This window comes from Cupressus sempervirens, chromosome 1, assembly GCF_028749045.1.
Source record: "Cupressus sempervirens isolate cs-2001-9-10 chromosome 1, ASM2874904v1, whole genome shotgun sequence".
NCBI classification, from domain to species: Eukaryota; Viridiplantae; Streptophyta; class Pinopsida; order Cupressales; family Cupressaceae; genus Cupressus; species Cupressus sempervirens.
Genome location: NC_143118.1, coordinates 791,761,384 through 791,778,229, shown reverse-complemented (window position 1 = coordinate 791,778,229; position 16,846 = coordinate 791,761,384). Strand labels below are relative to the sequence as shown.

The window sequence follows — 16,846 nt, the reverse complement described above, 5'->3', positions numbered from 1 at the left end:
CGTAGTGCCCATACTCCTTGGGAATTTGGGTGCCTTTCTAATGCAGTTCTCATTTCTTCCGCGTCCCTCCTTTGAATTTGATGAGCGACTTCTACTTGTATTCCTTTTGTTAAGTTGATAGTCCCTCGTAGTTTGTGGATGCCGCGTGTTCTTCTTAACGTAGTTTCTCCCTCTATTCTATTGAAAGAGTAACCAAGCTATGGATGGCCAATGGTATCATGCTTGAGAAATCCGTGTGTATAATTTCATTATCAAGCGTTGCTGACAGTATATACTTGAAATGTAGTAACTTATATTAGATATCAGTCAATAGACATTTGTCACCTATGTTGCTAATTTCTATCCTCCAATTGATGCCTATTTGACTCCCTATTGATTAAAATGTAGTTTTTTTATTGTTAAATTAAAAGCCCATCAAGAGAATTCTAATCAATTTTATAGGGAAGACAAAGTTTAAGAAGTTATTGCAGGCAGTTTGTAAGTAGCCTTCCTTTATCTCGGATGTGACTTGGAACACCAAAGTGAATGTTGATATGCTTTAAGCACTTGCAAAGAACCCTAGGAAATCTGAGAGTGTGATTTGTTCCCTCAAAATCATATTTTGCTCCAAGACTCAACAAATTAATGCTCAGAGTTTTTCTTTTCCATTTGCTTTAGAACTCTATCAATGGATGCAATTTCCCTCTTTAATGCTCTAATACCATGTTAAAGGACGATTGTTGCACGTGTAATGGCACTGCCTCTATTCGATATGTACTTTCCAAATGACAGCCATCTCTCTTATATTTGATGAAATATGGATAGACATATCCCTTCAGGGGACACATATATTCATTATTATTTAATATAATAGTTTGTTATTTAACACACATATATATTTGTGTGTGTGTGTGTGTGTGTGTGTGTGTGTATAAATATTACATATATAATTTATGTGTAATATATCTCATTCATATGTATATATATATATAGTGAGTTTTATTCGACTGAAACTACACTAACATTAACAAGATGACACATGTAGTGAGTCTAATTTGTCATATCAGACTTTAGTAAATAATGCAAAGATGTCATTGGTTCATGATAGGTCCCAAGATCGTGACTCACAAGGAGTTGGTGTTACGTGGAGAGTGGAAGTAGGCAAGGAGATTGATATACCAACAACTTCTACTTATTCAGATGAGTCATTCGTCGAGGTACCTAGCAGCTATACGTCAGTTGTTGATGTGTGCAAGGATGATAGCACACATGATGTTATGTGTCATGAGGTGAGTGATGTACAATGCAATTTGTGGGCCAAACAACTTATATGAGAGTTAAGGAGTTTAGAGGCGCCCTGCAGTCAGGCAATTGAGGGTGAGTAATAGTCAAATTTCTACAGCTATAGAGTATTATGACATTGCCCATCAGTGTTAGCTACCTATAGATGGGGTACTCTTGTGACAAATGAGCGTCATGATAATAGTCTTTCCCTTGCAGAGTTTCGTACCCTTTGAGAAAACATCAAGGTAATGGAACACAACTATTTTCAGCTATTGGTTGGCAGAAACTACCTTCTTGAGTGGTTGCGCTTGTTATGATGCCTTGTATGAAAAGGTAGAGGAGGTAGTCGATCTCACTCATGAGCTTGAGGCAACTTCGAAGATATTGAAGAGTACCCACTTGGCTCTTCAAGGGTTACAGTGTCAGTTGGATGGGGCTACTGTAGATTTGAGCAGAGTGGAGTGTTCACCAACTGCAGATTTAGTATAGACTTCTATGGTGACAGTCAATGATGCCATACATCCACGAGTTGTAGTGTGGATGTGGCTACATCTATCACTATTTTAGGTCTAGTGGATTCAACTGGGGTGAGTATATTGATTGAGAACTACAAAAAGCCTCTCGTGCCAAGTTCTCCAGTAGTAAGCACATTGACAAATGATGCAAGACATGTTATTGAGAGTCCTTGTGAGGTAGAGGTGAATTTGTCAATGAGTTACATGTGACAGTTCATGTCGTTACTCCCTCTTATTCACGGAATATATGCGAAGTAACATCTCGTTGGGAGGTTGATTCTCATGTTGGTTTGTTCACCTTGGGAAACAATCCCTTTATTTCATCCTATGCAGTAGATTTTGCTCGATAGTTTCTTGAGCTTCAAAGATGGAGGGACCAGTTGAGGGTTTCGAGAGAGAATGTTAATTCAACCTTGTCTCATTTTGACTACCTTGGAGAGTCAAGTTTGAGAAAGATGGTATAGAGTTGAGGTTGATACTCATATTCGCGACTTGAGATTCATCCAGATGGATTTTGAGGCACCTACACAATACCTCCACTTGTTTCATGATAGAGTATGCTATTGGTATGTAGAGAGGTGGTGTCTGTTTAGTCATACTATAATATGTAACAAGAATTATATTATATCATATAAATATAATTATGCCATAACGAACGGTGGTGTACCTTTGGTCACAAGGCATCACCAACAAATAAGTAGGAAGATTGAGTCTTCCTCCAAACATGATTTTTAAAATAAAGAAAAATACACACTTTAAAATTTTAACACTAGTGCATCCAAAAAAGATTGAAATCTCTCCTCACCCAGCTCCCTTTTTTCACCTGTATTCCCTGTCACCTGTTCCCCCATGCCTAAGTGTAATTCTGGATTCCTCTGCTCATCTCGCCCTATACTCAGTAATGTCATTTTTCTCCATGTATTACAGTGATGTGATAATGGTTGTACACTCCAATCAGTCATGTTATTCTCTAATTATCTTGTATTATACCCACCAAGATGGCAAGATACACTACTCTAAAACTACTATAAAGACACCCCTTTTCAAGACCAAATTTTGTACCTCTACACTCAATGTAATATCAACAGAAGCAATATGCTGATCAAAAGAGGACTAAGCGGACTTTTGAGGTAGGTGATATGGTTTATTTGATGTTGCAGCCTTAGCGCCAGTCCACTCTCAAGAAGAGTGGTGCCAAAAAACTTAAGCCACATTATTATGGGCCTTTTAGGGTGATCAGGACAGTTGGAGAGGTGGTTTACGAGTTGAATTTGCCGGCAGAGAGCAAAGTCTATAATATTTTTCATGTGTCATGTCTCAAAAAGGCATTAGGACACCAAATTGTTCCTTCTATAGTGCTTCCACCCTTGGACGATGAGGGGAAATTGGTTTTAGTACTAAAGGCTATCATTGAGTTCAGGGAGAGGAATTTGAGGAGACGTACTATCAGGGAGTACTTGGTGAAGTGGAAGGAACTGCCAGTAGAGGATGTCACTTGGGAGAGTGAAGAAATTTTGCAGCATCCAGAGTTGAGATTGCTTGGGGATAAGCAATTTCAAGAGGGGCAGACTGTAATGTCCCCATCTTTTTAGCATCTTAGTGGAGTTCTTAGCCTTTACATTCTCTGAAGGCTAGGTGGAGAAATAAGGAGAAATTGATTAAATTAATTTCTCATAAAGTCATTAAATAAAGTACAATTAAAAAGGTGACTTTATATTTAATTAAAAGTGACTAAAGTTAAATAAATAAATTAAAAGAATCTTCTAGAAGGAGGAATTTAATATTATTTTATTTCTTCTAGAAGGAGGTCCATCTATTGGAAGAAAAGAATAAATAGGGAGGGCAGCTTCATTGTTGAGCATCGAATGTGTTGCCATCTACTCTTCTAGATAACTTGTGGACCCAAGGGTTTCTACAGTTGCTACATTGACCATTGGGAACGAACACTCCTATTGATTTGCATAACTAATGTGGTGAAATATCTTCCAAAGGGATGCAACTATTGGAGAAGACAAATTAGTCTTTTCATTGTACCAAATTTGTGGAGTGAGGAATAAGTTGGATATTGCTACAGTAACTTTGTTACAATACTACTGCTACAGTGACTTGCTATAGTGACACTGCTACAATGTTGTCACTACAATGATTTGCTACAATAATTTGCTATAGGAAAATTCATATTTTTGGAGAAAATTCAGGTTTTTATCTGCTACATTTTGCATTGTTTGAGAGTAGATATTTAGGCATTGGTAGGGTTTGTAAAATCTGTTGTAATCTGATTTATATCAAAGTTTATATCAGAATTTGTTGCCCTAATGTCTTATTGATGTAGATGCATATTTTCCTATTCGTAATCGGTGTTATACAAAAACAATTGCATCTTCATTGTTAGATGTTTGGTGTGTTCTTTGCAAGCATATTTATTAAAGTTCGGCATTTAGAAAGCAATCAGAATTTAGATATGCAATATATCTCTTGCTTTCAAGTGTTTGACGAAATGTCAAACAAGTGAATTAGAGAAGACTTTGTGTTTGACGAAATTATAACCTGTTGGGTTATTACAATAATCACTCTTTACATGTAATCTTTATCATTCTACAGGTTATTACAATAATCACTCTTTACATGTAATCTTTATCATTCTACTTTAAAGCATATGAAAAAATTTAAATTTCACAAAGTCTCAACTAGTTTCCCAAACTTTTGCAGTGAATCACGTACAACTTCAGCATCTAGTTCACTAGTGTATTCTGCAACCATGATAATCTTTCAGTATGCACTTGCTACTTTCAAAATTTGTTTTTTTCTCTATAGATCATCTAGTGAACACCTCCATCTTGCAAATGTATTCATCACACCGATATTGAAATCCTCCACTTCAAGCTTGAAGCGAATTGTCTCAGTGAACTCTGTAAGGATATCTTCTTCTTTCTTCAGTTCATTGTTTTCAATGATAAATCCACATGACAGTTTTTTGTAACATTCGTTGATCGTGTCTTCTTGATTATTTATCTTAATCACTGTCGTATTTGCATATTTTGCAAACTATTGTAAGACTTGATCTTTCTTAGTCATCAGGTGCATGTAATCATGATACATCTCAATAATCAAGTTGTCTTCATACTCGCACAAGACATCCAAATCAATTCCATCATGTTATTCCAGGTAACAATGTCTCCATCAAGCATCTCTAATTGACAATTAAGTGATTCTTGAATATCACTTAATTCGCCAACAGTTTCCTTTCCTTTTCTCAACATCCTATAAAGATCTTGAATGAATTGAGCACCCTGCGATTCAATACTGGTGGCCCATTAATCTATAGTTTGCACCATTCTCTTTACTCTCTCTATGCATTCGGAAGAAACAAGTTTAACACTTGAAGAAGATTTCTTTATCTTTTCAATTTTTTTCAGAAGATGCACATTCTCTCACTTCAATCTATTTTTCTTTTCCCATAACTTGTCATTTTTTTGGGCTAACAAATCAAGTACATCTTGAGAGTCTTGTCGGCAACTCAAATGAATTTACTTCCCAAGCTCAATTCTAGAGAACTTGTAATCAGCAGTATGCATTTCTTCCGCTGTTATTTCAACAAGAGGTTCAGCAACTTTTGTTGATGTTGTCATCAACTACAACTCGAGAAACTGTTTTAGTTTTCTTGTTCTTGGAAGCCTTAGGTTTGACAACTTGCCTGTCAAACTCCTCGAGTGGGATTTCTTCTTTCTTCTTCTTTAGTGTGATAGTGCTTAGCCATGGAGATACATTGAAAGAAGATGTGCCAACTGCAGTAGTAGTCACTATGGTCTGTACTAGATTATCTTGCATAACAGTAGTTACTATAGCAGGAGTCTCAGTTTGAATGGCCATAGGTGCAAGACTACTATGTGTAACCTCAGTCATGAATTGCTCGAATTGAGCTGAGGTTACATCAATTAATGCCATGGACTGAGTTGAAGCAAAGGGGATTGACATAGAATATGCATCAAACACATTCTCATGATTATATTGATCACCTTTTGTTTCTAGTGCAGGTGCAACTGAGGACATGGGTTGTGTTGGAGTCACCATTATTCCATCTTTAGGAGATGGATGTTCGGTGGAGAATGCATCCATTGGCATGCCCAAAGGTGAATCAAAGGATTCATCTGATGCAGGTGTTGAGTTCGGAAGAGTTTTTGTCATGTGAACCTTTGTGGAATGTGGAACTGAGACTATGAGTTCCTTTGCTTTATTTGTACCATAATCATTGGAATCAATCTAGATTGCTTGAGATTCAATTTCTTTTACCTCAAGTATCCTACCGATGGTCTTTCCTCCTTTGATTGTGAGCTTTGGTAAACACTGAGCAAGAGGCTCAACTGCTGAATATGAAGTACCATCCTTTTCTTTAACCCTTATCTCTATCATCATACCAATCAGACCAGCAGAATCAAAATCCTATCCAAGTTTGATTTGTAATGTTCCCGTTATAAAATGAATTATTTTTATCAAACTATTGTAACGGGCCGATTGATTTAATGTATCTCGGACCCATTTTATTTTTGTTTTTGTAGTTGTGTCACTGTCGGCTATCTTTGTACACCCTTAAAAAGTTGTCCCCAATGGGTATTTAAGCACAACATGTAGGTTGTCTTAGGATATGCTTTTAGATTATTTCTTTATATTGCCAATTCCTATTGGAGTTATGGATTGTTTGCCATTTCGGAAGTGAAAGATCTTCCCTACTTGGCTATTCCAGTTTCGGTGAGATTTAACCCTCACCGTATTCTGTCGATGTTCTACTCGGTCTGGATCTAGCAAATTGAAGACTTAATTGTATGTGGACATATCATTACTATTTGGTGTATCTTTCGAACTCTGCTTCTTCAAATTGTGTGCGTTGTATTCTGCATTTTAAAGTGGTAACATTAAATTGCCTTGTACCCTCCATACACTCATTGTGCACTTAGCATCCTCCCACGTTTGGCATATGACCTTCCTTACGGCCCTTCCAATCATTGCCTCAGCCACTGTATGGCCTATTCTTCCCCACCGTATGGGCCAACTTTTCTCACCATACAGCTCACTCCTCTCCCACTGTACGAACCATATTTCCCCACCATACAGCCACCTCTATCTCCTTTCCGTCCATACTCCATTGGCACCCCGTACAGCAACTTAGATTCCAGCGTACGGCTAACAAATATCCACTGTACGGTTCTATTTTTTCCCCTCCAATTCAGTCCATACATCCTCCCAGTCTATGCACACTTGGCCACTTCCGTATGACCATTCGGGTTTCTACAACTCGTTCAGCTTGGAGTCGTTCAGAACACTACAGTGGTATCAGAGCGCTTCAATCCTGCCAGCCTGTGCACAGTGAATGAGAGTTTATAGTTGGAAGAGAAGAACACATTCCGTTGATCGAATAGCTACTGAACCGGAACCGACAGCTGCCGAACTCGTGGCACTACTGGGGAACTTGCTAGGAACCAAGCATAGATCACTGATACGCAGCGACTCATGGAAGAGACTCTCATGAAGTTGGCGGACAATAAAATATTCGGCAAACAAAATGGTCACAGCACGAACTTAGTGTCGGGTAAATCAAACCCTCATCCAGCACACTCTTGACCTTCCGTGCCGACTTTTCCTTCATGGATGGAGGCACAAAACGAAGGGAAACAATCAACCTTTGAAGAGATGCAAGAACAACTGAGAGAAGACTAGAAGAATGCAAATTTTGAGGAAGATATATCCTACAAAGACTATGTGGATCTGAGAATGAGATATTCGGGAGGCGAAAATAGAGGATATTTTCACGATGATCTCAGAAGAAAGTTGAGTAAAGTAAATTTGTCTCCATTTGATGGATCTAGGTCCATATCTGCACAAGCATGGGTAATAAAGGCCGATACTTACTTTCAACTAAATCCTATGCCAGAAGAAGAAGCAATCAAATTTGCAGCACTGCACCTGGAGGGAGTCGCGCATAAATAGTGGCATCACGGCACTACCACACTGGGGCATGATCAGATAAATACTTATGCGAAATTCACTGAGAGATTGATAGATCGATTTGATGGTAAAGATCCGGAACTCAATTTCAAAGATTTGGCATAGCTCAAGCAAACTGGATCAGTCGATTAGTACATTGTAGAATTTCAGAAACTCTCTGTTTTGGTCACGAACATTTCTGAAAGAAGACGGGTAGTACTCTTCATGGATGGACTAGGTAGTACTCTTCATGGATGGATTGACAGAAGCTCTAAAAGGTTGGGTAAAGGGGTTCAACCCTGCTACCCTGTCGGAAGCTATCATTAAGGCACAAAGTATGGCATCGTCATCCGCGTAATCCTCTAGAAGTTATTCACATGCCAAACCATTGGCGTTTCTGAGGGAAAATAAACCTTCACCCAGGAAGCCGTCATTGGAGAGGTTTTCATGGAAGGGACGTAAAGGGGACGTGTTGCAGTATGTAAGAGAGTGTACAGTCTGCCAGCAGAACAAGTCCGAACATACTCTATCTGTCAGGTTGCTGCAACCGCTACTAATTCCAGAATATAAGTGAAAGTATCTCAATGCATTTCATAACGGGGCTTCCCAAGGTGAACGGAAAGGATTGTGTTTTCGTGGTGGTTGACAAGTTGACAAAGTATGCACATTTCTTCGTCATCCCTTCAGAATTCCAAGCCGCACAAGTTGTCGAGCTATTTTTTAGAGAAGTCTTTCATCTACACGGGTTACCCAGAAACATTATCAATGATCAGGATGGGCGATTCATCAGTATCTTTTGGACAGAACTGTTTTGGATGGCAGAGACAGAACTGTCACCAAGTACTAGTTACCACCCGTAGACAAACGAACAAACAGAGATTGTGAACAAATGGCTCGAAGGTTACCTCCAGAACTATGTTTCGGCACAACAACGAGCATGGGTCAAATGGATACATCTAGGGGAATATCGTTACAATACCACATACCACATGTCCATCGGAATGGCACCATTCAAAGCTTTGTATGGGTACGAACCCCTTTCCTTCATGGACACAATTCTGGGTGACAGTCGCGCACCAAGGGTGAAGGATTGGCTTCAGGAGGGATAGGACATACTGAGATGTTTGAAGGAAAACCTACAGCGGGCAAAAAATCAACATAAGATGTATGGCGACAGACACAGAAGAGAGAGGAGTTTCGAAGTAGGGGATTTGGTCTATCTTCGGCTCCAGCCATATTGACAATCCTCTTCGAAGGAAAAGGGAAGAGAAAAATTGAAGCCACGATTCTATGGCCCCTATCATGTAGTTTATCACGTTGGTGAAGTTGCGTACGAGTTGGAACTTCCACAAGGAAGCCGTATTCATAACATCTTCTATGTCTCATGCCTGAAGGTGGTCGTAGGGTAGAATGTCACAGTTGCCACAGATCTTCCACCGCTCAATGAAGAAGAAAAGCACATATTGGAATTAGCTAAGATCATCGAAGACGTGAGAAGACTCTGCAGAACCGCATGGTGAATGAATATCTTGTACATTGGAAACACTTGCCATTGGACGACACAACATGGGAGGGCGAGCACATTATCCAACACCTGGCATTGCATTTGCTTGAGAACAAGCAAAATTTGGGATGGAAGGACTGTAATGTTCCCATTATAAAATGAATTATTTTTATCAAGCTATTGTAACAGGCCAATTGATTTAATGTATCTTAGACCCATTTTATTTTTCTTTCCATAGTTGTGTCGCTGTCGGCTATCTTTGTACACCCTCGGAAAGTTGTCCCCGATGGGTATTTAAGCACGACATGTAGGTTGTCTTAGGATATGCTTTTGGATTATTTCTTTATATTGCGAATTCCTATTGGAGTTCTGGATTGTTCGTCATTTCGGAAGTGAAAGATCTTCCCTACTTGGCTATTCCGATTTTGGTTGGATTTAACCCTCACCCTATTCCGTCGATGTTATGCTCGGTCTGGATCTGGCAAATTGAAGACTTAATTGTATTTGGAAATATCATTACTATTTGGTGTATCTTTCGGACTCTGCTTCTGCAAATTGTGTTGCATTATGCATTTTAAAGTGGTATCATCGAATTGCCTTGTACCCTCCATACACTCACCGTACACTTAGCATCCTCCCACGTTTGGCATACGACCTTCCGTATGGCCCTTCCAATCGTTACCTCAACCACCGTACGACCTATTCTTCCCCATCGTATGGGCCACCTTTTCTCACTTTACGGCTCACTCCTTTCCCACCGTACGGACCATATTTCCCCACTGTACGGCCACCTCTATCTCCCTTCCGTCCGTACTCCATTGGCACCCCATACGACAACTTAGATTCCAGCGCAAGGCCAACAAATATCCACCGTATAGTTCTGTTTTTTCCCCTCCAATTCAGTCCGTACATCCTCCCAGTTTGTGCACACTTGGCCACTTCCGTACGACCATTCGGGTTTCTGCAACTCATTCATCTTGGAGTCGTTCAAAACACTACATGATTTTGATGCACTTGAGGCTTCTCTTTTGCAACCAAATATTGGTATTTGCAAGGACAGGCTGAAAACAATCCCAAATAGAGGTGTTCTCCTTACTTGACCATGTAGGAGGAAGGATAGGAAAATTTTCTATCTGATGTCAAATATAGTCAAGTTCTAGAATATGATCATCATCTTCAACCCCATCAAAGCTTGATGCAAGGTTGAAGTCTACTATTTTCTTCAATGTAAACCGACTATAATCCAATCGTCGAATGTCTACCTCGATACACACATCAATCCGAGAAATTTTCAAGGTGGTACACATGTATGAACTGCTTCCTTGTCTTATCATTTAATCCTCTCCAATCAAAACAACTCCTCGCCATGAACTTCTTGAGAGTGATTCTTTAAAGTTCAAACTCCATGTTCTTGGCTTTTGGTACAGTATCTATAGAATATCCGTCAATCTTCAGAGGATTTCTTGAAGAAATTCTTACTCCTGGCCTGTGCAAGTTGGACTAATAGACTTGTACCTCCAAGAATTGTCTAGCTAACTCCATGAGTACAATCTTGTCTATAGGGTATCTAGGTAGAGTCTAAGGCTCTCTTTTGAAACATCCAACCTGTAGATATGTGAGGTTAGGAAACTGAAAGAACATGCAACCGTACTCACTGACTTTATTCCATGTCTCATCAGAAACATGCTCGTTTGGGAGTTCTTTGTCAAACAAGCACATGTAATGCCCAAAGAAGGCATCTTGTACTTTGCGATAATGTATCTGGCTTTGCTTGAGAGGCAATTGATCATAATACTCCCAAACATGCACCAATGATCTGTTGCTTATGGTTGATATACCTAATAAAGAACCCAAGGCAGCACCAATATACACCATGCAAAAATTCATATCGAATACTCCGGTGTCCTTCACACTCACCAATTGTAAATAGATTGAATCACTTATCAATTCTACCCAGAATACATTTTTTTCGCTCTAATGGTGAGGTGAATTTACTTGTACATCCAAGGTTCAAAAACATTTGAATCCTTGAATCCAGCTAGGTGGCTAAGCAACGTGATAATATCATTAATCTCCTCCTTCAAATCACAGTGGTACATGCCCTTTGGCCATCTAACAAGATCCAGTCTCTTAGTGATTAACCTATTGACATTAACATACCTACAACGTTCAGCCATGTCACTGTTCCATCTTTCTAATGCTTTTTGTTTGGTAATGTTGGTTACCACTAGAGTATGAGGAGCATGAAAGATACGGTCAATAGTTTCTTGATCAAGACTAATGATCGTGTTACCATCTTGATCTCCGATAGTTCTTCAAGCCACATGGAAGTGTCTAGCGCATGCAAGAATGAACTTGGGTACATGAGCCAACAAGGGAAAAGTAGATAACACGTGTATATGACTTCTCTTGATCTAAGTCATATTCTCAGTGGCTTTGGCATTAACCCTTGTGAGGAATCTTCAATGTTCATGTGTGATATATCAGTATCACAAACCTCTTCAATGTAAGAGGTCACTTGAGATGGCAGGATGGAGTTGTGGTACGAATCATATTGGTACTTCATCTTCTTCTTGTCTTTGCTTTTTGCTGGTGTAATCTCTTTTGACATCTCAGAATGTTGTGCTTGTGTAACTGTTACATGAAAATCCCATAGTGTAAGAACATCATCATATGAGGGGTCCATATCAAGCTTTGTTGTGTAAAACCGGAGATTTTTGAGCAAGGTATGGATAGGGAGAATAGATGAAATGGTTGTGGACAGCTAATGAACAAAAGGGTCAAGCTTACAATGGCTCAAAGATGACTAGAAAAGCCAAAAATAAGTTTTTCTAGGTGCATTATATATGGCGACAACGAGCTTTAAAATGTGCAAATGAGGAGTAAAGGATAGTGAAATGGAAGCATAGGATGCTTTGATAAGTGCAAGTCATGCTATTTATCCGGAAAGCATGTGGAAAATTCTTTTTCAACCATAGGGCAGCCATATGGAGGTTCACGGAATGCATATTGGTGGGAGTTAGGCTTCCATTCTCATGAGGAGAAATGAAGAATTTGTCTTTCCTTAGAATGGGAATGTACCCTGACTACATATGCCAGTAAATGAAACCTTGCACGTGCAACTTAGAGAAGTAGACGGAAGAAAAAAAAGGAGGTTCCAAGTTCTTCACGATAACAACCTTATTCCAAGTTCTTCACGATAACAACCTTACACTGGAATTTGAAACCATGGGTGAAAATATTGATATTTTGTAGCCAATTTCTAATTTAATGCAATTTTTTTTGAAATTGTTGCATTCCTTAAAGATTTTTAATTGATTTTGATGGCATGGAGTTAATTCTTTATAAAATAAATATTTTTATATCAGAATTAATTATCTCGAATGATTTCCTTTTCTGAAAGACAAAGTTAGTTTTTAATATCAACAATTCACAATATATTTCAAGGCTTGCAAGATTATCAAACAAATCTTGATCATAAAGTTCATTGAAAACGTCAACTCCAAAAATATTATGATTTTTTGGTCTCACTCAAACTCCATGCAGCAAAGACACCAGAAATCTTAATCTCAGCTATGCACTAACTCGTCTAGAAACTTTACCATTCACAATTAATAGAATTTTACCATTCATGATTGGACAATTTGAAAATCACTCCTATCGGCATATGGTTGCAGGCACAAAAGCTTGCAACTTCTAGTTATATTGTCGCATAATATAATTTCTTCCTTTGTTGAAGATTGGAGCTGAGACCCCCAAATCCTACTGTTAGCTCACGAGGATCGCGATGATGAACTGACCAAGCCAACTGCAGGAGTCTACTAAAAATGGGGACATTACATCTTTAGAATAATTTAAATGTGAAGAGTGAAATAGAAATATATTGTTTTGGTATGTAAAATCTGCACCTAATTTCTCTGCCAAAATCTCTAAAGGGATTTGGGTATAGATAAAGAGAGAAGGAGCTTGCATTCTAGACAAATGGATGTGAGTGGTTGTGTGGAAAAATGAAGGTATCATTAGAGATGAGAAAAGAAGATCCAAAGACAGGCTTTTTTATATTTTTTTCTTCTTATTGGGGCATCATCACATGGTAACCATCCAGAGTTTATACTATTTTATCTAGGTCCAAATTTGAGTTCAAAACCATATTAAAAAATTATTAACTCACTGCATGACTTCCCATAAAACCCTGGTTTGCCCTATAATCCCTCTCCATAACCCTTGATGATTTAATATGACCCTTCCTTTACACTGATATGACCATTCTAATTTATAATTTATAATTTTTTTAAAATAATGTCTAATCTGTCATAAATCTTACTTTAGTCCTAACCAAATTCATACTACACCAATTTGTTAGAAGTCGCCAGAGTAAGAGAACTTGATGCTAGTTCAAAACATGATATTATAAAAATCACATAATCCATAATTCTTAAACTTTATCCTATTGTTCACATTCTGATTTTTTGCTAATTTTTCCAAGTTTTTTTAAAATACTATCAGTGCTAATAGAACTAGGCCAAGTCTTTTGAGGCTCAACATAGTCTAACCGGTTAACTCATTTTGGAAGCTAATCACTGCTAAAAGACCTCAGAAATCTTTGATGAGTCTTGTAAAAAGGCTTCTAGTTCTCACTTGCTCTCTATCTAGACGGTGCCATTCAAAAAAATTAGAATCAAGAAAAGTTGAAAATGTTCAAAACGTCTCCCATAACTATAATGAATACATTATACCAGTGATTGTCAACAAGAAGAGTGCTTCCAAAAAGGTGACGATTATATGCTGCAGAAATTATTTACTATTTTTGCTGATAGAAGAGAAGTACCAGTTTTCACACCTCAGTATATATTTACCTTAAAAATCCTTATATAACAATTAATCCTGCAGTAGCCCTAGGATAGGATTGTAACTATACCTAACAAGTTTTACAGATTACGGGTAATAGCTTTGCAAATAACACAGGTACACTAGTAGCTTCTCTTTTTGTATGTACATATCAACACAACAGTCTAACAGCAAATTAAAGTGTGTTACAGACAAGCAAAGGCATGTACAGTTATCTTTACTTATGAATACAGTACTTTTCAGCATACTGCAACAAGAGTACAAAAATAAGACTGATTGTAAGTACAGCAACCCATTGGACCATTGAATTCTTAAGGGTTGTAGAATTTAATAGTACAGTGAACAGTAACCCTTAAAACAGCATACAAATAATGCTTAAAGTTTCCAGCATCATGGCATATGAAAGGGAAAATATTGTAGATCTACAATAAAAATGTCATATAATCTTTTCAAGTATTCTAGAATGGTAATGATTTGTGCAATTTACCATTCTATTGAAACAGAACCTGTGTATTAAGCACTTCCTTATTCAATTTGGCATTTTATTTCAGTGGCATAAGACAAACTAAAACTGGTAACTCTCCTTGAACTAGAAGTAATAGGGAAATTTCCTTGTGGTGAGAAATTTCAAATAGCTAATGTAGATCTACTAACAAGGGAGAATCCAGAAGATATGACAAAAATAAGTTAACTACAAAATCCAAAGCCAATATGCAAGCAGCGAAATTATAATTCTCTGAAATATAAAATGAAAAAGAATAGCTTCCTGAGATATAAATCAACCATGTAAAATAAATACTTCTTGTAAGGCAGCATAAAGCCAGATCTTGTACCGTGCCTTTGATATCCCACTACTCTTGCCCTTGGAAGGCCTCTGCCTGCCATCACTTTTCTGTGTAAGCATAACAATGCAAAACGTTATAAGGATCTAAAATAAGAATTATGGTAAGTAAAATTCATCAAATAATGAATTATTCATCCTATGAAAAATCATTACCCTTCAAATTACAAGAACAAATAAAAAGGAAATCAAACACTACCTGTTGCAAACCCAATTTGCAGCCTAAATCAAAAGTGGCTTTACTGGACCTTCCCTTAACATGTTTTTGTTTTTTAACTTACAACTTGATTCCTAATTAATAAAAAGAAGGAACTAGTTCAAATTTATATTCAACAATGTGATACCATCCTCTTTTTGAGAAAAGCATCTCGATCTGGCATCCTAATGTTCTGATTTACTGATCATTTAAAATCTACAAAAATATTTATTTTTCACACCACAACTTGGTGAGGTCATAGCTCCTAGCCTTCTTTTAAGAAATCACAATTCTAGGATGCATTTCAAAGAGCTCCATAAGGGCTCAATAGAGCTGCGAAATGACATACAAATGCTCTTATACATAAAGCATCTTTGAATTGGTTTAAATATTCCAAAATAGGCACCCAAGTCAAGAAGTTACGTATGACAAGTTATAAAAGCTGTAAGAGCATCTAATGTAGTCCCAGAAATCAGCATGGATGCTGAGGTGATTGAGCATGAAGATTATCTGATGGAGTGTATTATAATCTGTAAATTCATAATTTTTATGGCCCAAATTATGGAGGCTATATAAGTGCATTTGTAATGTCCCCATTTTTAGTAGGTTCCCACAGCTGGCTTGGTTAGTTCATCATTGCAACCCTCATGAACTAACAGTAGGATTTGGGGGTCTCCATTGTGAACTTGCTATTTTCAGTGGGTCTATTTTGGGCAGTTGACATACTTGGCAGTGCAGTTGGTGGTGCTGGCTGTTGGCCATCACCTGCATTGCCCGAAGCTATTTATCCCACGGGTGCATATTTATTAATTAATTATTAAGGCTTCATTATTATAATGGCACTTTATAATATTTAATGTTATAAAATGGTGTTGTGTTGATGGCGCTTCTTAAGTGAAAAGTGTGATGAAGAAGCTTAGTGCCATTTGGTGTTATAAATATGAGCCCATTGTGATGGAAAAGCCATCCAATTGTCTATTTGCTTTGTTGTCTTGGTGAGGATTTCTAAGGTTGATGATTTTTGTGCCCTTTATGAAATATAAGGGTTTTGATTTTGGAGTTTATCTTGCAATTTTCTGCTCAGGTAAAGAAAATTGTAATTGTTTCTGTCTTGTGTTTACTATAATTGAGAAGTTTGATAAAACAAGTGGTCAAGTCTAAAATTTGGGAATCAAATTGAAGGTTGTGTATGATTTGTATGCTCCTACATCCATGATTGGGAGTTTGTCCTACAAATTTAGAGGTTGTCGTTACCATTTTAGGTAGCAATTTGCCTCCTAAACAGGCTGCAACCACCTTGGAGGACATGCAACGAGAAAAATAAAGGCCTATGATTAACAATTTAAGGCCTACATTTGGAGCTTAAGGCCCTGAGATTGAAGATTAGACGCCTGTGACCAGAATTAGGAGCTAGCGTTTGATTTGTTGGAGGTTGTGATCTCTTGCAACAATTTCAAGTGGTTATTGAGGAAGATTGACTATAACACTTGAGGAGTTGGAGTACAACAGGGTAGTTATTGCATTATTGCTCAGTACATCATCCAAGCTGTTACATCCCAATTTTTTACCCAATTTAAAATATTCATATAGCCTAAGTCACAGGGTTCGGCGAACTTCAATGATGAAGTTCGAAATCCGTCGCATATTTAGGGGTTCAAAAAAGTTCGATAAAATTCGTAACAAATTTGTGTTAAAACAAC

The 16,846-nt window shown here is 37.8% G+C and overlaps 1 protein-coding gene across 5 annotated transcripts in view; it reads right to left on the bottom strand.

Moving 5' to 3' along the window:
• The window catches only part of LOC149580246 (Tetratricopeptide repeat (TPR)-like superfamily protein), a 344,359-nt gene that overhangs the window by 251,421 nt on the left and 76,092 nt on the right, over positions 1 to 16,846 (bottom strand). For all 5 annotated transcript variants that reach the window (XM_089790050.1, XM_089790051.1, XM_089790054.1 and 2 more), the window contains one exon: positions 14,943 to 15,001. In XM_089790050.1, the coding sequence (XP_089646176.1) occupies positions 14,943 to 15,001 (59 nt within the window). The remainder of the gene's footprint in view (positions 1 to 14,942; positions 15,002 to 16,846) is intronic.